This window comes from Ctenopharyngodon idella, chromosome 10, assembly GCF_019924925.1.
Source record: "Ctenopharyngodon idella isolate HZGC_01 chromosome 10, HZGC01, whole genome shotgun sequence".
Taxonomy (NCBI): Eukaryota; Metazoa; Chordata; class Actinopteri; order Cypriniformes; family Xenocyprididae; genus Ctenopharyngodon; species Ctenopharyngodon idella.
In genome coordinates this window covers 5,866,496-5,893,727 of record NC_067229.1, presented here as the reverse complement: position 1 = coordinate 5,893,727, position 27,232 = coordinate 5,866,496, and the positions used below count along the sequence as shown (strand labels likewise).

The 27,232-nt window shown below is 37.3% G+C and overlaps 2 protein-coding genes and 1 long non-coding RNA gene across 3 annotated transcripts in view; 2 read left to right on the top strand and 1 right to left on the bottom strand.

Annotated features, from left to right (window-relative positions):
• The window catches only part of LOC127519897 (uncharacterized), a 163,202-nt gene that overhangs the window by 132,934 nt on the left and 3,036 nt on the right, over positions 1 to 27,232 (top strand). The gene's annotated exons all lie outside the window — the stretch shown is intronic.
• Positions 286 to 10,606, bottom strand: LOC127519871 (SLAM family member 5-like). The gene is made up of 3 exons (XM_051907541.1): positions 10,285 to 10,606; positions 773 to 1,072; positions 286 to 658 (listed from the first exon to the last, which is right to left on the bottom strand). The coding sequence occupies exons 1-3, from the start codon at positions 10,568 to 10,570 to the stop codon at positions 504 to 506; spliced, it is 741 nt and encodes a 246-aa protein (XP_051763501.1). The 5' UTR covers positions 10,571 to 10,606; the 3' UTR covers positions 286 to 503.
• On the top strand, positions 19,860 to 26,203 carry LOC127519865 (T-lymphocyte surface antigen Ly-9-like). Its single transcript, XM_051907529.1, has 5 exons — positions 19,860 to 21,464; positions 22,133 to 22,423; positions 23,037 to 23,147; positions 23,244 to 23,308; positions 23,391 to 26,203. Exons 1-5 carry the CDS (start codon positions 21,185 to 21,187, stop codon positions 23,421 to 23,423), a joined length of 780 nt encoding a protein of 259 aa, XP_051763489.1. The 5' UTR covers positions 19,860 to 21,184; the 3' UTR covers positions 23,424 to 26,203.

Here is a 27,232-nt window from a genome sequence, read left to right as displayed (position 1 = left end):
GCATCCACCATTGCAACATAGTTCAGAAGATACACCAAGAGAACAAGAAACAAAAACGATGGAGAAGGCATGCTTCTCGGTTTACTCGTCTTGTTTTTGAATCGCGCTTTACAGTTTCTTCTTCAACGACTACACATTGTGCTCAGTACAATTTGGGCTGCACGCGGACGGGGTGTGCAGCCGGCCGCGAGCCCTCCGCATGACGGAAATTATGTCATGCGGACGGTGCACAAACGTGGACGGCCGAAGTATACCCGGGGCTTAAGAGCCACGATCACAGAAATCGCCACAATTGTTTCATGATGGCAATCTTTCGTCTGGGACAGCCAAAAATCGTGCAGTGTATCCCGGGCTTTAGATTAAATACTACATGGCCACCAGATGTGTATATGCCATATGCAGCACAAATTAATTAACAGCCAAAATGTGTAGGCTACATTCACATTCAAACAACTTCATACTCATTATAAAGAAAATGAATATCCAAAAACATTAAAAAGTCGTTAAGGGACTGATGGTGACATTTCTGCTCTCAGTTTATGTCCAACACTAACGGATTTGAAGTGATCAACTAATAGAGCAACAGTAGCCACGCCCACAACAGCAGAGATGACCAGTCGGATCACAGCTTCGGTAGAACCACAACACTGAATAGGGTCTGAGGGAAGAAAAAAACTGAACTGAACTTTCCATTTCAACAAGCTTTTTCTTTCAGGCTTTCTTAACCACAGATTAGCTCAGTAAATTAACAGTAACATCACTGCTGCTGTACCTGCACATGGTTGACAAAGCTGCATGATGTCCAGATGTTTGCTCTGGTTTCTGATGGGATTGTTGATCACACAGCTGTAGGTGTTTTTATCCTGATATTCTACCTCCAGAGGTAGAGAGAGACTGATGCTGAGATCAGACACACTGATGCTGGACAATAAACTGTTTCCTTTGTACCAGGAGAGAGTCACATGACTCACATTCACAGCTGAACATAACAATGAACAATTTGATGATGATGATGATGATGATGAAGAACATTGTGAAGAGTCTCTAATGATATTGGGACCAGGTAGATGAGCTGGAAAACAACACAGAAGGAACAGAAAGTTCACAGAAGTGTTTTGTAGCTATCAAAAAAAAAAAAAAAGTTGTAAATGTGTTGAATTAGTGTTAACACAAAGTTGCTGTCCTTCAGATAAGACTTACATACAGGATAAACCTACATGTCCTCAGCTTTTTGCTGTGCAATTATAGAAATGATACCCCCTTCATGATGGTAAACTTTCAACACTTTCTGTGAAATAAGCACCCCTAGACAATATTAGAGACTACTTTTAGCACTCTCTCACTAATGCTCCCTATATGATATTGTAGAATGCAGTTTTCTCATAGAAGTCAGCACTGTTTGCACTATTTGTGTAATTAACACCAACCTATAAAACCTGTGGAAAGCTCCCAGTAAATAGAATTTCATTGAAAAAAAAAGTGTGTATGTTTATTTGTTTATTCTCTTGATCATAGCAGCAGTTTATTAAATGAAAGAAAAGTGTTTTACAACCAAGTATGCACAGTGTAGGCCAATGCACTTCTGGGATTTAAAGGAATTGATTTAGGAGTCTGAATTGTCGTGGTTCCTTTATTAAGCTGTGCAAATTGTGGTCAGCACTAATGTTTTTGGTGTTACCTGATTTCAGACATAATCAGTTAGTTAGTTCCAGTCCTCATATTTGATTGGCAGTGGGACTTTTAACTAATTTGTTTTCACTATATGTTTGTTCAGGTAGGTCATTAGTGCACTGTAGTGGGCATTTCCAGTCAGGTTTCTTTCTCCAGGCTACAACGTTCCGCCAGTACAGGTGGTGACAAGAGACTTTATGAGTGTGAGTCATTGACTCACGTTTCACAAACTGAGATGACCCATTTCCACAGTTATCAACACCTAGTTAAGTTTTTTTGTATTCTCATTCTTTCAATATGCATTTATAGCATAATACTTATTAGGCTACCTTGGCAGTAAAAAAAAAAAAAGAAGAAGAAAAAAAGTAATGCTGCTGCACGGGTGTTTCTAATACAATGGCTGAGGGAGTGATGGAAAATTTGACATTTATTCTCTCTTCTGATGGCAGTAATCAGGGGCACCTTTAGATAACCAGAGGCCATTGGGCTACAGCATTAAAGAAAGCCCAAGAAAAATATAACTAGGCCCTTATTCAATATGTAGACATTTAGATTTTTGTGCTCATAACTAGAAATTTTTCTTTACCATTTTTTTCTTGAATAAATTATATCTTTTTTTTCATCTCTCTTGATTCACATTGTTTTTTTATTTATTTATTTATTTTAATCAAGGCCAGTTTTGAGAATGATTGAGAATTTGAGTGTTAAAATATCGACATCGGCTGCAGCAGGATGCAACCAATCATAAGTAGTCTATAACTATGAAACTTTGAGACTGAATGATGACCGTCACCACGGTCTTACCTTGAATGACGGCATTCTGCTAGCTCTCCTCGAGACCTAATGTAAACAAAGTCAAATGACTGACCCCAAGAGGTTGGTTCCCTATAAAACATCCGGGTGAAGCGAACACTTCCTCTTGCCTGGAATGCCTCAGTTCATCCCAAGTGACAATAGATGGTGACGGTCATCGTTCGGTCTCATAAATCCATAGTTATAGACATGACTTACGATCTATTTCGACCTCACTCAGACCGTCACCACGGTCTTACCTTGGATGACTAATGCCATTAAGGTCACGAGGAATGGAAGCCTCCCCTGCTTTACATCCCTCTTTAGTGGCCAAAAGCAGAATTGTGGATCCAAGCGTAACTGGGTCTGCCACATTGACCCTGGTAACTGGTAAGCTCTGGCTGGAATATGCTTGTGCAATAGTGTCTACTATCCAATGTGATTGATGCTGTTTTGAGGCTGGTTGTCCAACACTTTTTTTTTTTTAAATCAAAACCAACAAAGAGCTGAGTGTGTGAATGTCTTAAGATGTAAGTGAGATCACACTCCGTACTTGAAAGACCAGGGTCAGGTTGAAACTCTGCCAGTTCGATTACCTGATTGATTGTGCAAGGATTTAAAATCTTAGGCAGGAAAACCAGGTTTGACCATAGAGAGACCCCTGAATAGTCTGCTTTCCACCTCAGACAGTCTTCACTTGATAACCCTTCCACAATACTGTAAAAATGAGAAATAGCCGCAACATAAACTCTTACTGTGTTGACTTTTCTTCCTGAGTCTAAAAGTGACTGGAGAAAGCATAAAACAGAATCAAGACCACAATTAATGGGATCCAGTGGGTTCTGTCCTGACACCAGTTAGAGAAAAAATGCCATTTGTTTGAGTAGTTATCCCAAGTGGAAGGTGCGTTAGTAAACATGCGTTTACTATTTCGGGTATGTAGATTGCTCTGAGAGAGGCAAGTCTGTGGTAGGCCCAAAACAGAAGTCTCTTGGTTTCCTGGATGCAGCGCAATGACCTGATGCGAAAGGCCAAAGAGGAGGACCTTGAATTGATATGCTTGGCCTTGGAAAGCAAAGTGAAGAAACTTCTTGTGATCTGGATGAATAGACACATAAAAGTATGCATCTTTGAGGTCTAGTGTTGTAAACCACTCGTCTGGTTCCATAACCTCCAAGATTTGTGCAGTGGTCAACATCTTGAATGGCAACACTTTTATGTACGCATTCAGACGTCTTAGGTCTAAGATGGGTCAGATTCCACCATCTTTTTTGGGCACAAGGAAATAGTTCAAATAAAACCCATTGTGCTGTTCGGACTGCTGGACTGAGTCCTTGACCACAGTCAAGTGGATCCCCGAAAATAGTGGAGGTCGTCGCCGGAACTGGATTCATTATCCATTCTTTACCGTAGTAAGTACCCATTGATCTGAGATTTTCCCCTCCCAGCTGTCCAGGCATAGCTGGGAACAGATTCCGGCAAGCCCCTGGGGTTCCGTTTCCTTTGTGGTGCATCTCTGATCAAGGTACGAGAGTGAGCCATTTGTGTGTACCGTGGTGCTTGTCTGACGCTTCTGCTGTTGTCAAACCTCCCAAAAATTCCTATTTTGTCTTTTGTCAAACTCCCATGGTCCTGGTCGACTAAAATGAGGAGACTGAGGCGGCTGACAGCATTGATATGACTGTCTAGTTACCTTTGCAGGAGCAAATGTGCGTTGTACTGATTCTCTTCTACTCCGTGCTTGCTCTGCTTTATCAAGCATCGTCTGGGTGAAACACACGCCCTGGTGTGACTGGCATGTACGTCAGTTCCTTCCTGATAGTATCAGGCAGTGAGGTCTGTGCTAACCAGATCTGTCTACGAGAAAGTATTGCAGATGACATAGAGGCCCCAATGTCCCTATGCAAGCTGGGCATGCGTAACCAGGGCTGCATCAACCAAACCCATAATGTCCCGATCATTCAGACTTATAAGTTTCCTTAAAGAAGCCAAAATTATGGCTAAGGCATTACCAGATCGGGCTGCACGTGTGGCTGAGTTGTAGGTTCGACACACTAATTTATCGGCCTTTTCACACTCTTTCCGGGGACACCGTGGGTCATCAGTCACCCGGTCTGGGCCCAAGGGTGTTTTAGGATGCCATTTTACGGTCCACCGCTGGCAAACCTCCCATGCCCGTTTCAGCATTGAACTGGGGTGCAGCTTTGGGGTTATTCCAAGCTTTACTCAGCATTTGTGAATAGTCTTCAGTAACAGGGATCAAAACAGAGGGTTGAGACTGGGAGACCCCAGCCCACACTCCTTGCACCACTGGTGCAGTTGATGTCTCAGCCTGCATTTCCAGATCTAAAATTTTTGCAGCGCTAAGTATTTGGGTAAGAATGTCAGGTTGTGTACTATCCCTATCATTAGCAGAAGACTTGGACTCACCTCCTTGATCTTCTTCACTCATATCCTGATCACTACTACCAAAAAGGAAGTAATGAGCATGGAGAGAAATAGTGTCAGGGATGTTACCTCTTTGTCCCTGATATGAAGGGAGATTGTCTTCAGAGATAATAGATGGAACTGAGTGCCGTTGTGAGCTTAACCCCATATTCTGGGGTCCAAAGCGATCCATTTTCCCAGCCAAATCTTGTAAAGTTGCTAGAATTTGCATCTGGGTGTCAGCTTGAGTGTCTGAAGCCCTTGACCTTTTTTCATCAGAACAGCCAGGATGATCCTGACCTTCAATAGGAGAATGTTCCTTTCTTCATTTAAGGGAGCGTGCATCCACAACTGATTCTGATGCCTGGGCTCCTCTATCACAAGCTGCTCGCTCGAAAAGGCTTTAGCAATATAGCAATAAACCAAAGAAATAAACATAATTTCACTCAGCCACTGTGAACAGTGGAGTCACATATGTGATTAAGTTTATAAATTATTACTTTTTATTTACTTTTTTTTTTAAATGAGGAAGTGTAAACACCTGTTCTATACGCGAACGCACTGATCAAAACAGGTGATAAAGTCCCCTCTGCTGCAAACAGCAGAACAGTGGGTAATTAAATAATCCAGCAATTAATCCTCTTTTTAACTGCTGTTAATAGAGCAAAACAGTAATCACGCTTCCCAAGCGTCGGAATATAAACCCTACAAAACAAATATAAATACGAATTAACCCACGTAAACTTGTAATGTAAACAGTACCAACCACTCACCTGAAATATAGAAGAAAGGGAAAAAAAATTACCGCAATCCTCAGGTCACCAGGCACCTGCACTATAGTGACAGATTGAATGGGTAAGATTTCCAAATATCAGCGTATACACGCGGATTCTCCAAACAGGTCTCAGAAGTGGCGAGAAAGGCAAAGAGGAAGTGTTCGGATGTTTTATAAGGAACCAACCACTTGGGTTCAGTCATCTGACTTTGTTTACATTAGGTCTCGGGGAGAGCTAGCGGAATGGTATCATTCAGGTAAGACCGTGGTGATGGTCTGAGTGAGGTCAAAGTAGATCGTCGAGAGTAGCCGCGTGCAGTCGGGGAGGAGCTGAAAATGGAGACGTGAAGTCGGACACTTTCTGCTTCCCGTAGTGATGCTCGCGCTGCATTTGCACAATTTTATCACAGCTGAAGTAAAATAAATGCAATATTTGACTAATACACTGTTTCAGAGACATTTTCATTCAATACCTTATGTACTGCTTACAGCATCTGTTTTTACAAGAATAAAGTTCAACATAAGCATATAATATTTAAATACCAATGTAGTGGAGTCTATATTTTTTTATCTGTTTTATTTTGATAAACATGATACAATATAACATTGCGACGACATGAAAAGAGCTTTAACTGTTATAAAAGTACAGATTTGTGAGCATTAGTGGAACTGAAGGCGTGAGAATAAACTCGAAACACACATGATCATTGTCATGCGGTGAATCCAGCCAATCGTGGAACAGCTATATCGTCATCTGAGCTTGTGCAGCTGCTCTTGAGAAACTGCACTGGGGTGCGTTTCCCGAAACCATCGTTAAGCCCAAAGTAATCTTCGGCCGCTAGTGCTGTAGTAGTCCATTTTTCTGTTGTCTCGGATTCGTTGGTATTTGCTCTCGGACTTGGTCATTGGTCTCGCCAAAAGTTCTAGTTGGTCTCGACCGACTCCAGCAGGTCAGGCTCACTACTTTCCTATTCCGAGCCGATCCGTTGTTACCAGCGGCGCCGCAGGCAATAACGTCAGCTGCGCGTTCTTGCTCTCTTCGCTCTGACGGTGAAGTGACACATGCGCGGGCGCCTCTTCTCTCTCATCTCATTCGCTCCGGTTCCTGCAGGTTTCGTGCTCACACCAAAAGCGCGCGCACCACTGATCTATATTAGTGGAGCGAGCAAGCCACGCTCAGTCTCAAACAGAGGCAGAAGTCAAACAGAGTCACAAGTACCAAAATGAATGTCTTACTGGGCTTAAAAGGTCAAATACATACAAGATTATGTCAAAATGCCCGTCTTGGCGATTATTCAGATAAACAGTCAGTTTTGGATCGTTAAATAGCTAAGAAAGAGAACGCATGTTGTGTAACAGTATTTTGGGTCCGTTCATAAACTCTTAAAGGGACAGCAGTCCAATATTTCTGCTGCTGTCTGTCATATTATTTAAAGAACAAAAGACAAAGAAAATCACTTTCTGCTCTTGACTGAATACATTTTATAACTTTATTGGTAAGAATAAATCTGTATTTAATATTTACAATAAGGAAAACAGAAATTAAGGTAACCACTGTAAAATAACACTAGATGTGTTATTTTACATTTGTTAACTTTAATTTCTGTAGTATTTCTTGAATAAAAACTTCCTTAACCTGAAAAACTTAGTTTCATAGCTCTCTATGCTACTGCAATTATTTGTGCTGTTGTTTGTAACATCTAGTTCCAACGAAAGCCACAGCAGAACTGCGACTCACATCCTGAGGTGAATAACACCTAGTAACACCTGAAGTGAATTTAAAAACAAAACAGGCAGCTAATATGCACACTTAATTATTAGTTTATTTATCGCAAGTCATCCTCATTGCAAAAAACCCCACTGGTTTATTATTTTAGTTACTTTGTAGGCCTACTATGGATTCTTTAGGACAAGTAATAAGTTCAAGAATGGGAACATGTCATTTTTTTTAGTGACACCTGTATTTTTTTACATTTTCCATTGGTAGCCAAAAATGTGATTGTTACACTATAATAAAAAAGACTGAAAATGTGAAGTTGCACTTCAGCTTTATGTGACTTTAGTGAAATTAGTGAACTATAACTAAAGTAAATAAAATGGCCTTATTTAATCCTAGAGTGTTGCACATGCTTTTTGATCATTACAAATAATAATGCGAAATGATTATCTTACAATAGAAGATATGCTGTCTCTCGCATCACATAAATTATCAATAGTTATGCACGTGGTCTTGAAGAGCATTCTTTTTTTTCTGTTTCTGTCTTGACTGTCTCATTTGGACTCTGTCTTGACTTGGACTCGAACCTCTTTGGACTCGGTCTCGACTAGTCCTGGACTTGGACTTCTCTTGGACTCCACAAAGATGGACTTGACTACAGCCCTATCGGCCGCACACCCCGTCCGCGTGCAGCCCAAATTTCGAGACCGCGTGGATGGTGCGCGTACAACAGCGCGTGTGCAAGCAGGACAGAGGAGTCTACTAGGTGGCAATACACACAGTACTGAGCACAATGTGCAGTCGTCGAAGAAGAGTGTGGAAAGAGCGATTCAAAAACAAGACGAATAAACTTAGAAGCATAACCTTCTCCATCGTTTTTGATTCATGTTCTCTTGGTGTATCTTCTGAACTGTTGCAATGGTGGATGCACTATTTTTCTTCTCTGATCCTGCCCAGCGAATGTCCCGTTGATGACACAATGTCTGGTAAGAGTATAGAAAAAAATGTACTGCGCATGTGTCGAACTCGGTGATCCGCGCCCACCTGTGGTCGAGTATAAGGATGAAGGATGTGCGGACACGTGTCCGGGCGCGGAAAGTGAAGTATGCCCGGGCCTTAGTCATCTATGGTTGTAAGTCCCATTGAACTCTATTGATAATGACGGAACTTGCAACCACAGTTTGCTTTGGGAAACGCACCCCTGGCTGACTCAGCCAACATATCTCGAATTGCTCTCGCTGTATTTTGATGCCATCCCAGATAGCAAGCAATGATCGAAAAATGTTAAATCATTGTTAATGTGTCAACGTTAATTGCACTGAATCAATAAATGAATCAATGGTGACATGCTTCATGCTGCAATGCATGCTGGGAGTCATGAGTTGTATGGTGGCTTCCAACATGCATTGCGGCATGAAGGATGTCACCATTGTTGTGATTCATATGCTGATTCCTGATGTTTGTGTGTCAAAATATATTTTTTCCCATAATGTATTTTAAAAAAAAATTAGAATGGGATCTGTGGCAAGAAAGTATTGTTGGTTAATATAATATTTTAATAACAAATAACCACTTTTGGTCAGGAACAACATTCAACTATTCTGCTTTACGATGATAGCTAAATCACTCGATCATTTTATTTCTGGCTTTCTTTGAAACTAATTATGTGTTTTGGTAAACACTGTTACAAAGACCACAAACTCACACAAAAAGCCAAGAGTCAAACTGCCCAACTAAAGGAAACACTGATCACCAAAATGGTGACCAAACATTTTCAATAAAACATCAACATCTAAACCTCTGTTAATTCTCAAAAAGATCTTCTGCTGAGATCCTGAGAGATTTATTGTCTTCTTTTATCTTCAGTTGATTTCAGGCTGTGTGGCTTTAAGTCAGTTGTAGTTGTGTTTCATTTTCTGAGAGTTCAAGCATGATGTTGAACCAACATCACATTGTAACACTGATTCAATGCCATTTTATTTTTGTTGAAATTTCAACATTTTTTCAACATTAATTGCGGGTGCAAAAGTGATATTGATTCAATACGGTTAACATTGACACATTAACATTGATTTAACATTAATTCAAACATTGCTTGCTATCTGGGATACATCACAGTCACGTGGTGTCGGCGCTGTCTCAAGTCTGACAAAATTTCTAACCGGCATGCACTGTTTCAAGTCAGCTGCCGATCGGTCTGTGCAGCTCTGCATGGAGTCAAACAAGCCTACAAACAAGGAAAACACATGGCAAAAGGGGCACATGGCAAAACTGGAAACATAACAATGAGATATGACTAAACTTCAAGATAACACATGAAACAGGAACAAAACCAAAACTATCATGTGTTTTGAAATCGGCCATCACTAAATAATTCGTTATTTTGTTTTTTTTTGGCGCACCAAAAATATTCTCGTCACTTTATAATATTAATATTGAACCACTGTACTCACATGAACTGATTTAAATGTTTTAGTGCCTTTATGGATCTTGAGAGGGGAAATGTCATTGCTCCCTATGTAGGCCTCACGGAGCCATCGGATTTAAACAAAAATATCTCAATTTGCATTCCGAAGATTAACGAAGGTCTTACAGGTCTGGAACGGCATGAGTGTGAGTAATAAATGACAGAATTTTCATTTTTGGGTGAACTAACCCTTTAAGCACTGCAAGCCATGGTCGTTTTATCTTGTCTGTCCGCAGTGCGTTCTGTGCCAGACAGGCATTCTTTCTGGGTTTCAAGATGATGATGAATATATATAATATTTGAGACCCATAATTGTTTTAGGACTGATTTATACCTCTGCATGAAAAAGTTTGGAAATCCCTGTTTTAGAGAATAAGACACTGAAACCCTTGTATCAGACCCCACCACCGATGATGGTTAGATTAATGTACTCACCATGAACAATAACTCTGAACATCTTGTCTGAAGTCCTTCCATTACTGATGATGGTTACTTGGTAAAGTCCAGAGTGTTTTTTTCTGATGTTTTTGATGGTGAGAGTTCCAGTTTGATTATTCATCTTCAGTCTGTTTCTGAAAATCTCATTACTGTCATATGTTGGGTTGTCCTGCTTGTAGATTTCAGCAATACGAGAGTTTTTAGGTCCAAACCTCCAGAGTATCTGATCATCTCTCTCTATTGCAGAAACACCAACATGTAGGGTGACAGAATCTCCCTCCATCACTGATATTGTATTGTCGGCATCTGAAGTCCTAAATGTACCTGAAACATGATGCAGATACACAGCTAGCAAATAGAAAGTTTACACAAACTTAGATTTGGACCAGTGCAAGCTTAAAAAGTAGCAGGTTTCTATTGTGTTTAAAAAGACGAATCCAACAGGAAATGGTTTCACTCTTCTTGTAATGACCTTAAACTAATGTTTTCACCACAGGTTTATCAAAATTCAACAAGGAAAGGAGCTCACACACTTAATGGTAGAAATTTTCTTACAAAAAAATATTAAGAAGCCAAATGCAAAGACAACATTTTTTCATTTACATCATCATCAGTGTCATGTACACTACAGGTTTAGAAATGTTGCAATAATCAGTATAACCGCACCAAATACTAGAAAGCACACAAAGGGTTTAGATTATCTGTTATTGAACTTCATAAGTGAAAACAAAATGCATGTAATTGTAGGTATAGTAATAGTAAGTAAGTTATAGTATAATGATAGTAAATATAATAGGAAAATCTCACCCTGTGCAGAGATCAAAAACAAGATGAATATCCACATGCACATTTTTGTAGGACTGTTGAGTTTCTGTAGAGTTAGGTGGAGTAGAGCAGTTTCAGTCAATGAATGCAACAGTTCTTTACTGCTACAAGGTGGTTTCTGAAATCACCATGAGATCAGACCACAGTGGGTGTTATACTTCAGCAACCTCTGACACACTAAAAGAGCAGTTTATTCTTTTGAGCACATTTCAAAAGCAACAATGATTGTTTTCATTATCATTTCTGTCTGTGAGAAAAAAAGTTACATTTTCCACAAAAGTATTTTAGCATGTTTTATATTTTATATTAATTTTAGCATGTAATGTTTTGCACCTGTTTATATGTCGTGAGAGAAGAAACAGTGTTACCCACTACTGTGGTTAGAGGTTCTCATCTACCTCCTGTCCACAAGTGAAACAACAGGCACATTTTCCATCAGACACTTTGTAGAGTTTTCTTAAAGCACTTTTCTTACACTGGCAACATGAAATACCTCAATAATTCATTTGGATTTAACACTTTATATTTAAGGCCGGCTTTGCTTAGGTTTTTAATTATACTTTTTTCTATCTGTGTGTGTGTGTGTGTGTGTGTGTATAATAAATATATATATATATATATATATATATATATATATATATATATATATAACTGTAATAATCTTTATAGAGCAGCCTGTACTTAATTGTTTTACAGAAGGGCACAGTATAAAGAATTATGGTTAAAGTTGATAAAATGCATCTTCTGGAGTTTAAACTAGCAATCACTGTTAACCACTAAGTCACCACTATTATTGTATCTAGGCCTGGTTTCACAGACAGGGCTTAGATTAAGCCAGGATTAGGCTTTAGTTCAATTAGGACATTTAAGTAGCTTTTTTTTTTATAAATGTGCCTTAGAAAACAAAACACATTGCTGGTGTGCAGATAGAGATAAAACAATGGCACTGAAATATTTTAACATTTGTCAGCGCAAGTTGCTTTCAGTTAAAGCAGCTCAAACATGCTTCTTTAAGCCTTGTCTCTGAAACTGGGGGCAAATGTTTTTGCATGCTACTGGGAGAGAGACTCTGATTGTACCTCTGTTTAAATATTTATGACAATGTTCAGACATATAATCAAACTTTGAAATAATCTAGCACAAAGATCTCTGTCATTATTTCAGTTGTCACCACTTCCGTCTGGTGATGTGTGGGCGTGTTGAGCTCAGTGGAGCTGAATGTAAGCTTCAATGTTTGTTGTTGTTAGGGCCTGAGCACCGATGGTGTGAGGATCCTGTTGTAATTGTTCAGTCAATTCTTCTTCTTCTCTGAAATGAATCACATTTTTGAGGGCCTAAACATGCTCAAAAACTCATGAAACTTTGCACACGCGTCAGAAGTGGTGAAAATTTACATCTGATATGGGTTTCAGAATTAGGTGTGGCAAAATGGCTCGATAGCGCCACCTACAAAATTTCAATTAAGCATCCTTCTCACTACGTTTCACGGACAAGTATGAAATTCGGTAGACAGATGTAACAGCCTAATACAAAAAAGTCCCTGGGTGCAAAATCTGAAAAGCCAGCAGGAAGTGAGATATTTTGAATTTTCTCTGCAAAATTTTTGCAGTTTTTGCCATTTCCAGTAACTCAGGCATACAATGTCCGATCTGCCCCAAACTTCACATGTGTGATAAGAGTCCTGGTCTGAAGACATCTACATGCCAATATTCAATTAGTTATTGCACCACCTGCTGGCAACAGGAAATAGCATGCTTTACACTGTAATTTACTCCCAGAAACACATTTAAATATGCCATGAAGTAACAAACATGCTAGAAACACGTTAAATCTGCAACACTAGCACTGCAACGCTAAGTGCTAATGTATGCAATTAACGCCACGATACAGGAAGTTGTTGCAACCCGGGTATAGGGGAGAGCGGGGCACAACCTAATGCTTTTTTGACTTTCTCAGTTTGTGTAAATGTACTTAGGGTTCAGATCATTTCTTTTGTTCCACATTAATTTCACACGTGTCTGGTACAAATATGTGGCTTTGTTTCATTAATACAGTGTATACTTTTTTCTTTATTTACCCCGAAAGAAGGGAAGGGAAATGTGACAACATGCCCCATAGGTGGGGCACATTGTAACATGTGATGGGGCACATTGTAACATGAACATATGACAACTAAAAATGTTATCTGATTTAATTAAAAAAATATACACGACAAACTAAAATATTTTGTCAATAAAAGACAATTATTATTTTTTTCATATAAAATAATGGCATTTTTTTAGAAATTCAGATTTAAATAACTTTGTGGTTTGACAGTGAACACTCTCACAGAACACGAGATAAATAGACGAGCCAGTACAAATGCTGTAAATTTCTTGAAATAATATTTTCTGAATGTTCAGGTTCTTCCTCTCAATCTTTATTCACCTTTTTTCCATGGTTTCTCAACAGATATTCATAAAAGTTGATTATGCCAGTTGTATCGTAACTGTATAGAATAGAATAGTTCTAATAGTGGAGCACATTGTAACGCAGAGTTACAACGAACCCTATCTGCGCAACTGGAATTTAAACCTGGTTAGTGTCTTCTGCTAGTTAGTGAAGCATTAAAGAACTACCCAAACTGCTAAACAACAGATTGGAGTTTAAAATAATATCAGATTTGTCTCATTTTAAATAAACACAAAAAATATAGATGAAAAATTATCTTAAGAAATTTACTTTTGCTATTGTTAAATAAATGTTCAGTGATATCTTCCAAATATTTCTGAATTTTGGCGCAATTTTTTCTATATATATTGTCGATATGGCAACTAGTAAATATGCTAAGTTTCTTCATGCTAGCGTGTGTGGAAGTATTTAAACCATGCGTGTTACAACTATATATATTTTGTGCCCCGCGCTCCCCTACAATGTCTGATCTGCTCCAAACTTCACACGTTTGAAAAGAGTCCTGACCTGAACACATCTACATGACAATATTCAGTTATAGTAATAGCACCACTCACTGGCAACAGGAAGTGACATGTTTAACACTGTGATACTAGCTACATACTAAAATATGCGATTGAGAACTATACATGTTAGCAACAATTAGCTGAGTGCTAAAGCATGCTATTATCATCATGAAACAGGAAGTTGTTGTAACTCAAGCATACAATGTCCAATCTGCCTCAAACTTCACATGTTTGATAAGTGCCCTGGCCTAAAGACATCTACATGCCAAAATTTAGTCATATTCATAGTGCCACCAGCTGGTACCAGGAAGTTTGGCAAATACAAATGACTGACGTTGTCCTCCTATATTTATATAATTAAATGCATATTGCCCACTGTGCTCGGTTTTCTTAAAACCACCGGGTGGTGGTGGCACGGGTCTGAGGGCCCTTTCATCACTGCTTGCAGCTTTAATTGTTGTTGTTGTTTTACTTTTATATATTTAGTAATAAACTGAGATTCTGAATTATACATACTGTACTCCCAAAATTTTGCAGCGTGTATGTAGCTGTTTTAGTTTTTTTTTTTTCAACTGTTTAAACACATTTTCAAAACTTTGCCTCTTTTTTTTCAAAACTTTACACACAAATCCAAGAATTGCACACACAAAATGCAAAATGCCTCACATCTCTTGCAAAATGAAGCACTGCATTCAAAATATCACAAACACATCTCAAAAGCAAACATTTGTCTTACGTTGCAAACACATTTGCCATAATATTTTATTTTTGGATATATCATATACACACAGTTATTCAAAACCTAAAGCTCTTCTTTCATGAGCTCCTATGTACATTTCTGTACAAGATTGAAAGTAATTGGCAGAGAGATGTTGAAAAATTCACGGTAAACAAGAAAGCAAGATTGAAACCAAACTATTTATTTTTCTACTGTAAGCATTTGTGGTTGTGAATACAGTATTATACAGTACAAAAGAAAAGAAATACATCAACCATGTGTAGTTGAAACATACATCAACCATGTGTAGTAGAAACATTGGTTGTGTTTGAAAAAGGAAATCAAGATACTTCCTGTTAGAATTTTGTGTTACATAGAGAATTGTGTGTTGTGTTTTGCAAAAAGTGTTTTGTGAAATTGAAAACTGAGTCGAGGGCCAAGAATTAGTGTATGGTTTTGCAGATTTGGTGTGTGGTTCTGCTGTTTGAGTGTCAGGTTTCAGAAATTGTGTCATGAGTAAGGATTTTGTGTGTAAGCAGTTGAAAAAAAAACCTGTAAAGTAACAGATTGTCTAAAAACCAAATTCAAATGTCAAACTCCTCTAAAAATCAGCTGCTGCCGAAGTTTCAGGATATTGGTTTGAGTAGTCTGAACATGATTTGTAACTCTTTTTTTTTTTTTTTACAAAGCCTTTTCATCAAAGTTACTTGAAAATCTCTAGTCTCTCTTAATTTCAACAGTTTTTGTTTTGAACATAGTGCATACTTAGTGCATTTGTTTTGAACATAGTGCATACATAATTTTTTTGGCTAGGTGTTTTGATTGTTAAATAAAACTCTTTTGACACTGTATACTTTCAGTAAAAATCCAGTTACATTTTACACCCATTCATAATACTTTTATTAGACAAATGTATAGCCTACTTCATGACACGCCTGTCACTCACACGCCAGTGAGTGAGTCGGTGTGCTTACAGGGAGGACATGGTTGGGAAAGGAATAACATGCAGAGATCGTATTCAGAACGACTTCCTGTAAACACAGCCTTATAAGGAAGGAGATTCTCCGTAGGAGTTTTCCAGTCTAATTGGCAGAGCAAACAGCGCCGGCTTCCACATGTGTCCTATTCAACGTGAAAGTCAGTAAACGGGCTGAGCGGCTGTCAAGAACTTCATGTTAGCCTAATAAGGATGATGTGCAAAGTAGTTTTCTTCTGCCTCTGTCTATCGTTTAAAAAAGGTAAAGTGCACTTTTAATTCGTAGCCTAATTCTTGTTGTTTTAGCAGATGCAGAGACTTTTTGGGGGGCTGGTAACACTAAACAGCTAATCTTGTTGGATAAATAAGGACACCGCTGAATTAAGTTTTAAAAATGAGTCTTTCCAACAGTGGTGCGATACTGATGTTATACGTGGTTAGAGGGTGTGAATTGTGGAATTGTTTGACTCGTAGGCTATAGACAAAGTTTAAAATTTGTATAGGCTATAGTTCATTGCAGCACCTGGTTCGGGAAAATAAATGCTGAAATTAAGTGATATTCTAATTGTTTTTAGCGACGATTTGTTAGTGTTGTATCCAGACCAGCTGATTTAGATGTACACTGTTAAATTCTCACGCATACACGTGATGCATTAAGGTAAAGTTTTCGTCATTTGACATTACTCAACTTAACCGGTGCTGATATGAAGTCAACTCGGTCTCCTTTATTTATAGTCTATCGCTTTATACAATACAGGGCTGCGTTAAGTTGATCGTAAAGCAATTGCCACTAATGGTCTCTACGAACAACTTGCACTACTTTTGGGAAACGCAGCCCATATTTGAAACTATATTTTATACAATACAGCTTTGAAACAATCTGTATATTTTTATACAACATGCTGTCAAAAACGAAGTCATGTGTCCTGATAATGCCACACCAGTTTGTAATATCTTCACTATAGCCTACTGACAAACATCTTTCACTACTTGAATTTAGGAAATATCAGTTTGTGTATTTTTGATGAGATATATATTCAAATCTATATAATTTCTCGGTCATGTGACCTGACGATGTTACACCAGGTGTAGAGCTGCACGATTCTGGATAAATTGTGAATCATGTTGTTGTTGTTTAAAATAGAGATCACGATTTTCCCACGATTTAGTTTTTTAGTAGACAACTAAAAAAAATGTAATTTACTACAAGTTCTGACAAAATGCTAGGCCAAGTTACTTTCAAATGATGATTAAATGTAGCCTAGCTATTTTGATCACTACTGTAGATTTTTTTTTTTTTTTTTTTTTTTTTATCCGAACTATAAATCTTTACCAAAGTACTTCTTTGATAATTTGACTTAATTATAGCCTAATGATATATTGTGTGGTTGAAAAGACTGTTTGTGAAGCTGTTTAATACCTGTACATGTCAAATGCTCTCTCTGGATCAGTGGCAGATTTAAATGTTTGCTGTGATCGCACAGGAAGGTATAAATCTATAAAGACATGGACGAATCACTGCCATTAGGAATAAGATGGGTTGAGACGAGTTCACAGTCTTTGAGGGCCATGGGCCAGCTGTTCAAAAAGTTTAATCTAGACTACGTAACCATGTTTTGCTGTCCAGGATCAGATATCCATCCCCAAACATCCAGGGTGAGGCAAAATTCAGCCCTGGGACTGGACCCACATTACCACACCCACACAGCCCCACCCACAGACACACGCATTCCCAGGTGAAATAGAGCTTGAACCATGAATAAATAGAATCCATGAACTTGATAAATGTTGCAGATATGTTAACGATTGGCAAACAAATGCCTTTCAACTCGCGTGTGCAAAATTCAGAATTAAACGAATGTGCTGCAATTTACAAATGGGTACATTTTCGTGATACAATTTTTTTTTTTTTTTTTTTTTTTGTATCAGTGTGTCATAATTTGCGCAATGCAACAAAGATGTGCATTTGTGGATCAGGTGACACGTGCGTTCATTGACGTCTTTTGAATCTATCTCATTTGATTCATATTATTTTTATTTTTTTATTTTTTTCTCGCGGTTTTCAAGCATTTCACAACCCACACACAAACAACTACCAATGAATAAGCCTGGTGCTGATTATTAATGTGTGCACAACTACCCATTTATTTAACAAATTCACAAATGTGTTTTTAAGATTTTAACACATTTATTGACTGTATACTGATGAGAATGTTTCACGAAGAACAGTCTTTTTTTAAATAGACATTTTGGAAATGTCTTCAAAATGTTTATGATTTAGAACTATAGCCTATCTGCTTTTTGAAAGATACTTATCAGATGTTTGCACACAATAGTTAAAATGTGATGCCTTTTAGACATCTTGGAGAAGCGGATTCTAGCATAATAGTGGTTTGTCAAATTCTGTCTTTTAGTTATTCTGTACTTCTCCCTTTGAGACTGTATGCTATCTGATTGGTCCCTGCTTTGCTTGACAAAGTTGCTAAACTTGTTGTTAATGCAAGCAAACTAATCAAACTAAACACAGCTAGGCAATTTTGGATAGTTACTGGTCTTTTAGGTTGCTAGACTGTTGATCTGAATGGCTGTCAGGGTATTGTTAGATGGAGAGATAGATTGCTTTGTCAAGTTACCATAATTTTCAGATTAGGTCACTTGGTGTTTGTATCTTGTTTTTATTTAATGACTTGACATTTGATACCCTGCAGATTTTTGCACATGGTTTGCCATATTGGAGACTGAGTGAAAGAGTTTTACCTTGCCTAATGCATTCAGTAAATTTAGTTATAGCATATTTCATACACGGGTAATTCAAAGTGCTTTACAAAAAAATTATTTTAAAATGGTTATCATAAAAAGGTTAAATACAAAAAAAAAAAAAATCAAAATTTAAAAAAAAAATATGAAAATTAAATAAAGGTAATCTATAAGTAAATTCATTGCATTTCTGGTTAGAGAGCAGTCCACTTGGGTAGTCGATTTGGAGAGTTAGTCTGTCAACTGTAGCAAACAGTAAATGTGTTACTGATGATTTTTTGCAATGCAAAGTCCCATACTGTATGGATGGTTCAAAATTATTCTTAATTATACTTAATTTGTGTTCTGAAGATGAACGAAGGTCTTACAGGTTTGAAACGACATGATGGTGAGTAATTAAAGGATTAGTCCACTTTCAAATACATTTTTTTTTTTTGATAAACATTCCAGGATTATTCTCCTTATAGTGGACTTCAATGGCCTCCAAACGGTTGAAGGTCAAAATTACAGTTTCAGTGCAGCTTCAAAGGGCTTTAAACGATACCAGACGAGGAATAAGGGTCTTATCTAGTGAAACGATCGGTCATTTTCAAAATAAATGTAAATGTATATGCTTTATATAAACACATGATCACCTCCAAGTGGTTCCTGTAATTTTGACCTTCAACCGTTTGGAGGCCATTGAAGTCCACTATAAGGAGAATAATCCTGGAATGTTTTCATCAAAACCTTAATTTCTTTTTGACTGAACAAAGAAGGACATGAACATCTTGGATGACATGGGGGTGAGTAAATTATCAGGAAATTTTATTTGAAAGTGAACTAATCCTTTAATGAGAGCAATTTCATTTTTGGATGAACTAACCCTTTAATGCATAAACAATAGGGAACTGCACTAGCCAGACAGGATTTAAACTTTGTTGGCTGAAGACCCAGGTTTGGTTTCTCAGAGCAGAAACAAAAGCTGAGGCTCTCTGTGTTTTTCCGTTGTCTCTCGGCATGTTCATTGGTAAATTGCATGAACTTATTTTGTCCATTAGATTGAAAGATCTGGGGGAAAAAAAAAAAACATAAATTTTCCCACACATAGACCCTCCTCCCGAAGAAATCAGGACAGAATTGGATAAAAGGTATACAAAAGAGGCAGATTAAAACAACAGGTGGAAACGGCCATGTGTCTCCCTTTTCTACTTGTGATTCAGTCGACAAAATGAATCTTAATACCAGGTGGAAACGGCCTTAGACAAGTATAATCTGTCTCAAGACCCACCAAAACAAATTTAAAGCATGAATGTGGGGTGGGGGTGGGGGTGGTTTGGCAGGCATTAGTTATCTTTAGAGCAGTTTTTATTTTCCTTGTCATAGTATGAATCCTCAAGTTTAGTTGCAATACAAAAAAAAAAAATTGATAACGATTAAAATAGCACCCTAATGGCTATGTTGAAATGATGTGCATAACTGAGCAGTTTCAATCTCCTGCCTCAACATATATCAACAAACAAATTTTAAAGAAATGGGGGAAAAAAGTAGGTTACTGTAAGCTCAATCTTAACCAAAAGTTTGATATGACAAAAATCTGAATATAAAAAATAACAGGCTAATAATTGTATATGATAGTAGGCCTACAACTGTAAAAGTTCAATACTAATATTTACAGTTCAATTTCTTTATTTACAGAGAATAAACTATCAAGCTTGTCCTGGCATGTCTGGAAATTTTTGCCCACATGTATAATAACTTGAGTGACAGACTGGTGGTTTGTCGGTATGCTGTGACGTTAGTCCTTATTTAAATCCGAAATTGGTGCTTGGGGCAGGCAGTAAGAATGTGATTCTCTAAAATTGTGACAACCCATGGGTCTTGGTCCCTGTTTATGCCATTGGTATGTATTCTCTGCTGTGTCAGTTAATTTTGGAGTCTCTATTGCAGGTTTATCTATATAGACTCGCATACTAGAGGCTGTTTACAGGGTGGGGCTCTCCTGTCTGTTCTGATTGGGGTGGCACTGCTGCAAGTTGTTTTTTTTTTGTTGTTGTTGTTTTTTTTCCTCTCGAGTGATTTATCCTTTTTTACAGTCAAAAATCCAGTCCGTTTTGGTGTCAGAGCCGGTATAGCCAACTACAGAATGTTTGAGCACTGTTTGTGCTCCGTCAATCTGGAACCAAATAGAAATACTAAAGGGAAAATGGCAAAACACGTAGTGCAGAGCAGAAGCATCTGAATGGTAACAGAGCCAGAAGCAAAAAATAAATACACGAACACATCTCTTGCTTAATTTAGTGCAAACCTGTTTGTTTAAAGTAAACATTATGTCACAGTATAGATTGGGTGTAGGGTGTTTAATGCAACAGGCTATTTTTTAATGAGTAGATGTCATGGCGATCAGGAAAACATTAAGAAAATTATTGTACTATCTAGTAATTTCTCTCATTCATAGTTTTATTCATATTGACTAGCCTGATCTGCTTGCCTCATACATCATAAATAAATGTAATTCCGGTTAAATTACAAACTGCATTAAATAATTGATGAGCAAATGTATATACTGAATTTTTTGGGAATTATTATTATTATTATTTTATTTTATTTATTTATTTATTTTTTCCTAAATCTGTTTCAGGAGTGTTTGGTGTTAAGACGGATGGAGTGAAATCAGTGTCAGTGATGGAGGGAGATTCTGTCACTCTAAACACTGATGTTCAAGTACAGAGAGATGATCAGATACTGTGGGTTTATGGACCTCAAGACTCTCGAATAGCTGAAATCCACAGACAGAACATCTATGTGCATTATAGTGAGATGTTCAGAGACAGACTCCAGATGAACAGTCAAACTGGATCTCTGACCATCAGAAACATCAACAAGACGCATGCTGGACTTTATAAACTACAGATCATCAGGAGCTCAGGGACAAAGAGGAATAATTTCACAATTTATATTTATGGTAAGTTGAAGATTTCAATAGATTTTTGACAGCCTCGTCATATTCATGTCATATCATATTGTCGTTATTATTCATAAAGACTTTGTTTCTGTTTCAATCAACATTGTATGAAACTGACTGCTTAATTTCTGTTGATAGTAAAAAAAAAAAAAGTACATTTCAGATTTTATCTGCTGCCTGTCTTTTATTATTGTTCATTTTATGAATGAAAGTTGCTTTAATAAGTGCAAATGAAGTTAGATGCTATTTACACTCTTCAAATAGTAGATAATTTTGTATACATATAAACAATTAGCGACAAATGATTACATTTAGTGTAAATAGTGATAGTTGTAAGGAACCACCCGTCGGCCCAACAATGGAATCCAAAGGTGGGGGCGAAGGTATAATGCATGTAGGTCTTTTCAGCATTCTAGTGATGTTAACCTAATCTCAGTTTTCACTTAGTTTCAATTTTACTTTAGTGCCGAGCTTAATCTGACTCCACTTTCGAATGATTATTGAATTTAGATTGTGTTACTAATTAGGAACTAATAAAATAATAATTATGCATTAATTTATAAAGTAATATGCTAGTTATGGCTATAATCTGGGTGGAGTTTGCAATAGCCAGCTTGGCTTTTAAATTTAAAAACAGCAGCATTTATTGTTTGGACTTTTCTTTCCAGCTCCTCTGCCTGTTCCTGTCATCAGTAGAGACTCTTCACAATGTTCTTCTCCAGAATCATCAAATTGTTCATTGGTGTGTTCAGCTGTGAATGTGAGTCATGCGACTCTCTCCTGGTACAAAGGAAACAGTTTATTGTCCAGCATCAGTGTGTCTGATCTCAGCATCAGTCTCTCTCTACCTCTGGAGGTGGAATATCAGGATAAAAACACCTACAGCTGTGTGCTGAACAATCCCATCAGCAACCAGACTCAATATCTGGACATCAGAGGACTCTGTCACACATGTGCAGGTATTGACTGGTCTGTTATCCTGTAATTGTTATAAATGAATCAGAGTTGTTGTGTTTTGTAACTTTTAGTTCATGCCTATTAACTCTGATCTACAATATATTCTAATTTATTCCAAAATTTAGCAAAATGTACTTTCAGCAGATTTACAGCCGATCCTAGTAAATTGATGAAATATTTTTTTCATCTTATACAAATGTTATGATAAAAATAAAATGCTGTAAAGAATGTCTCTCCTCCTAAATTATAAATGAGAACTGTGTGTTTCTAACTAGCAAGTAGCAAATCATGGTCTGATATTGTGTATTTAAAAAAAGTACGAGGGTTTTAATTTGTCCCATGCTTCCTTTAAAAACATGCTCATGTCTCTCTGAAGAAGTGTAGCCCAACATGTTAGGTGTCACTGTGTGTGTGTGTGTGTATATATAATATATATAATATAATATAATATAATATTTTATATATATATATATATATATATATATATATATATATATATATATATATATATATATATATATATATATATATATATATATATATATTTACAGATATAATATATATTTACAGATTTAACAGATTTTACGGTTTAACAGTTTTGTCTGTACATTACAGCAGTGGAACAGAATTCAAGATTCCTGGTGGCAACAGCTCTTATAGCACTGGTGCTGGTGGTCATAGCTGCAGGTTTCATTTGCCTAAAAAAATGTAAACAACCAGGAAAAAGTAATTACATGCAAAAATACATAAGTTTGAACATATTAATTTTAAATGGTGATTCAAAACAAAGTTTTAATCCATGTCTGATTATTATTAAAACAGTTAAGACTGATGATGAAGAGATGCATTATGCTGAAACAACATTCTCTACACAACTCCAGAGTACGGTAAGATAACTGAGCCTTTTCTGCTTGTATAAATCCTCAACCCCTCATCTTAATTTTGATTCTGGTACATTTTTTCTTGCAGGAGGTTGTTGCAGAAGAACACACATTGTACTGAACTGTTGTGATATGAATTTAAGATCCAAAAGACTTCTGTTACCAGGGGCGTTTCCTCTGTGGAGGCAAGGGAGGCAGGCAGGCAGGCAGGCAGTGTCTCCTCAAAAAAAACTGGACAAGAAAATAATATTATAAAAATAATATATTTATGGGGGGTATAATCCGTTATGATTAGATATGATTGGTTCATGCGATAAATCCCACCTCTTATTTTTGTGCACATTCATGGATCGGCCTGAATGAAGATAATGATGGCATTAATGGGAAGATTAATTAAAAAGTAAGCAAACAACTTTGATATCACTGCTTCATGTCACGTCAAAATCAAACTTGAAATGGCCTAAAAACATAATGACTGTGGGGGTTTTAGTGAGCAACCGGCTTGGTAAAGTTAAAGGTATATCTTTGTGTTTGACCAGTGCGTACAACTGTAACAGACGTAGTCTAATAAGAGCTGTGCGTGTAAACCTCAAATTGATTAATCTCAATAAATCTTTACTACCAAGCTAATCACCAGTACCCAGAACTAGTTGTTACACAGTCCCCAAATGGATACATGAACAAACAACTGAATTTGCATGCCTTGTGGGGAACAGGAGGGATCCCTAAGCTATCATTTGTTTTTTGTACATATGAGATCATTGTATCAGTTACACTGAGATATTCTGAATAACGCCAAACATGAAGCTTACTTGAATTCATGAAGAGCATTATCTTGCCTATACCTTCACAATTGGGCTGTGGAGACAGATGTCTGTATGTTAATTCTGCAACAAAAAAAACCTCTGTCAAGCTCCAGAAGTTTGCAGATGACACAACAGTCGTTGGCAAGTCATTCAGGTTCCTGAGAACCACCACCTCTCAGGACCTGAAGTGGGAAAATCACATAGACGCCATGATGAAAAAGGCCCAACAGAGGTTATACTTCCTTCACCAGCTTGGGAGCTGCTGAAACCATTCTATTCCACCGTAATTGAGTCTGTCCTGTGTTCATCTAAAAGTGCCTGGCTTGGTTCAGCTACCAAATCAGACATCAGTGGCCTGTTGCATGAAGCTTGTTTAACAAACTCTGAGTTTCAGAGTAGGTTTGCAGTTGACAAATCCAGATAAATCCAACCTGGTTTAGATCAGGATCAACTGTTGCACAACGCTTGGTATAAACTTTCTCTGTCAACTCAGGTTTAATCCAGAGTTTGCAAAGTGCGTGCACCTGAAAGTGTGACACGTGCGGCAAACAGCCAATCACACGGAACAAGGAGAACGTCAGTTTGATTCACTTCTCACAAGAGAGCCGCGCAATTCATGTCGTTTCCGAAGATTAAGAGATCATTATGAAAAATATGAAATAAAACGCATTTACAAAGCAGGAATAAACACTGATGCAGTGAAAGTTTGAGAAGGCAGCTGAAAGAAAATATCTGACTATATCAATGCATGTGAATTAAACAAATAGACCAAATAATTAATATAGTTTCACAAAGAGCTCAAAAGAATACATGTAAACTTAATCTGTTTAAAAGCTTTATATATTATGCATGTATTATATTTAATTTAAAAGCAAAGTTTAATATTGTCAATTAATATAATCGGCCTAATTATATGAATAGGTCATGAATTATTCATAATTTTAATTTATTTAATATAAATATAATGAATAATTAACAGCAAATGTTGAGAAATTTTGTCTCTAAAATGTTTTCACTATAAACTGATTTAATTAGGAGCGAGAGATACAGGAGGAGTGGCTTTATTGCATCAGACATGTCACTTTACTCACAGCTGATTGGTCGAGTTTGGGTCTGTGATCTCTAACTCAGAATAAAACCTGCTCCGGAGCAGGTTAGCCATGTAATGTCAGTTACCATAGCAACAAACCCTGCTAAAAACCAATCCACCTTCATAAACCTGAAAAACCAGAGTTTGCTCAAACTAATCTTGAACTTACCTGGGTAGAAACTGAAACCGGCTTTGTGCAACAGGCCACAGGAGACTACAACGTATAGTCAGGATGGCTGAGAAGATTGTTGTCCCCCTGCCCACCCTCCAAAATATTTACACCTCCAGAGTGAGAAAAAGGGCTAAGAAAATCACTTTGGACCCCTCACACCCTCAGCCCACTTTGTTTTCGAACTGTTGCCCTCCGGCCAGAGTTACAGAGCACCGAGCATCAGAACAGCCAGACACACGAACAATTTTTTTTCCCCCCCCTAGGCTATATTACAGGGTTTTTTTTTTTTAGTGTATGGTTTGCAGATTTGGTGTGTGGTTCTACTGTTTGAGTGTCAGGTTTCAGAAATTGTGTGACAAGTAAGGATTTTGTGTGTAAGTTGAAACTCTCATAACTGTACATTGTCTACCATAACTGTACATTTGTGCATAACACCTAAAATTGTATATCTGTAAAATACATAATAAACTGTATACTTGTAAATAAATAACATCTGTACATTCATTAAAACTATGTATTCACTAAAACTTTTCTCTATATATTTCTACTACTGTATTATATTGCGTTATTTAATTTTTTGTTTCTTATATATTTCATTTCTATTGTGTAATTCCTATGTATGTCTGCACCAGGGGCAGACATTATAAACCTTCAGGGCTTTTGAAAAATTACTTGGGGCTTAAGCCCAAGAAATCACCCCCTTGCTCCGCCCCTGGTCTGCACTATCATATGTGTCTACACTGTCTGTACTTCTGCACTGGAAGATCCTGTCACCAAGACAAATTCCTTGAGTATGTAAACACACTTGGCAATAAAGCTCATTCTGATCCGGATTAATAAATAATTTTTTTGTCTCTCTCAAGATCAAAGCAGCTGAGGTTGTTCCAGCTATACAACTTGTTCCAGCCATAAAATTAATTCAGTAGGCAAAAACAAATGTGTTCAATTTTGTAGGCCTCTCACTGTTGACATTTCGGTCAAGACAAACATATAAATTGTTGCCTGTTTGTAGTCTTTGTATATTTTGAAAAAATAAATAATATAAATAATATAAAATAACTCGTGGATGTAATGAAAACAAAATGGTTCATGAGTTGGTGGAAGAAAGCAATTTCTACAAGACAATCACTGGTGTCCTCACTTGTGGTAGAGATTGTAATATTTTATGAGTTTCCATCAGGCCATTCAGGAGATTCACAACAATTACTGTCACATTAAGACACAAACCATCCATGATGTGCACTTTACATGTACATGTGAATAAAGTCCTCTTCTCTACTCTGTTGATAGTGATGTAAAGGATGTCAAATGCTGCCCCCTACAGCACACAGAGAGCACACATTTAAAAAAAAAAAAAAAAAAAAGTCATATTTGATAAACATACATAATACAACAAATAGGATGGCAATTGATGTGATTAAGCATTATTGTGATTCAAATAATATTAAATTAGCATACCTGTTGCTCACTCATTAAGTCATGCAAACTTCTATGGGATCAGTGGATAAAAAATGACAAATGTGCATTAGGCTTTTTCAGTGTTTTTGTTTTGTTACCTCATCCAATCTTCTGGATTCTCTCATTTTCACCCTCCATGTCCCCAGCTTTATCATAGTCCATAGTGCTGAAGAGCTTCTAAAGCAGTCTGAAGATGTTCAGGTGAGCAGCTGCTTGGTGTTCTATAGACTGTGTTCATGCACTGCTAGATTGCATCTGTAATAAGGGCAATATAAATTCATAGTGAAGAAAACAGATGTAGAGGAACTATGAATGTGTCGGTTCAAATGAACACTCAGTTTTGTCCACTGATTGGCATTAAAACCAAGTTTTATTTTCTTGAATGCAGAGGTTAAAAGCCAAAA

Coding starts and splice junctions, on each gene's coding strand:
- LOC127519865 (XM_051907529.1), top strand. CDS start 21,185: ATGGAGGGAGATTCTGTCACTCTAAACACTGATGTTCAAGTACAGAGA. Junction 22,424..23,036: donor ACTCTGTCACACATGTGCAG/GTATTGACTGGT, acceptor TGTACATTACAG/CAGTGGAACAGAATTCAAGA. Junction 23,148..23,243: donor ATGTAAACAACCAGGAAAAA/GTAATTACATGC, acceptor TTATTAAAACAG/TTAAGACTGATGATGAAGAG.
- LOC127519871 (XM_051907541.1), bottom strand. CDS start 10,570: ATGGAGGGAGATTCTGTCACCCTACATGTTGGTGTTTCTGCAATAGAG. Junction 1,073..10,284: donor GTTCAGAGTTATTGTTCATG/GTGAGTACATTA, acceptor GTTGTTTTCCAG/CTCATCTACCTGGTCCCAAT. Junction 659..772: donor GCTTTGTCAACCATGTGCAG/GTACAGCAGCAG, acceptor TTCTTCCCTCAG/ACCCTATTCAGTGTTGTGGT.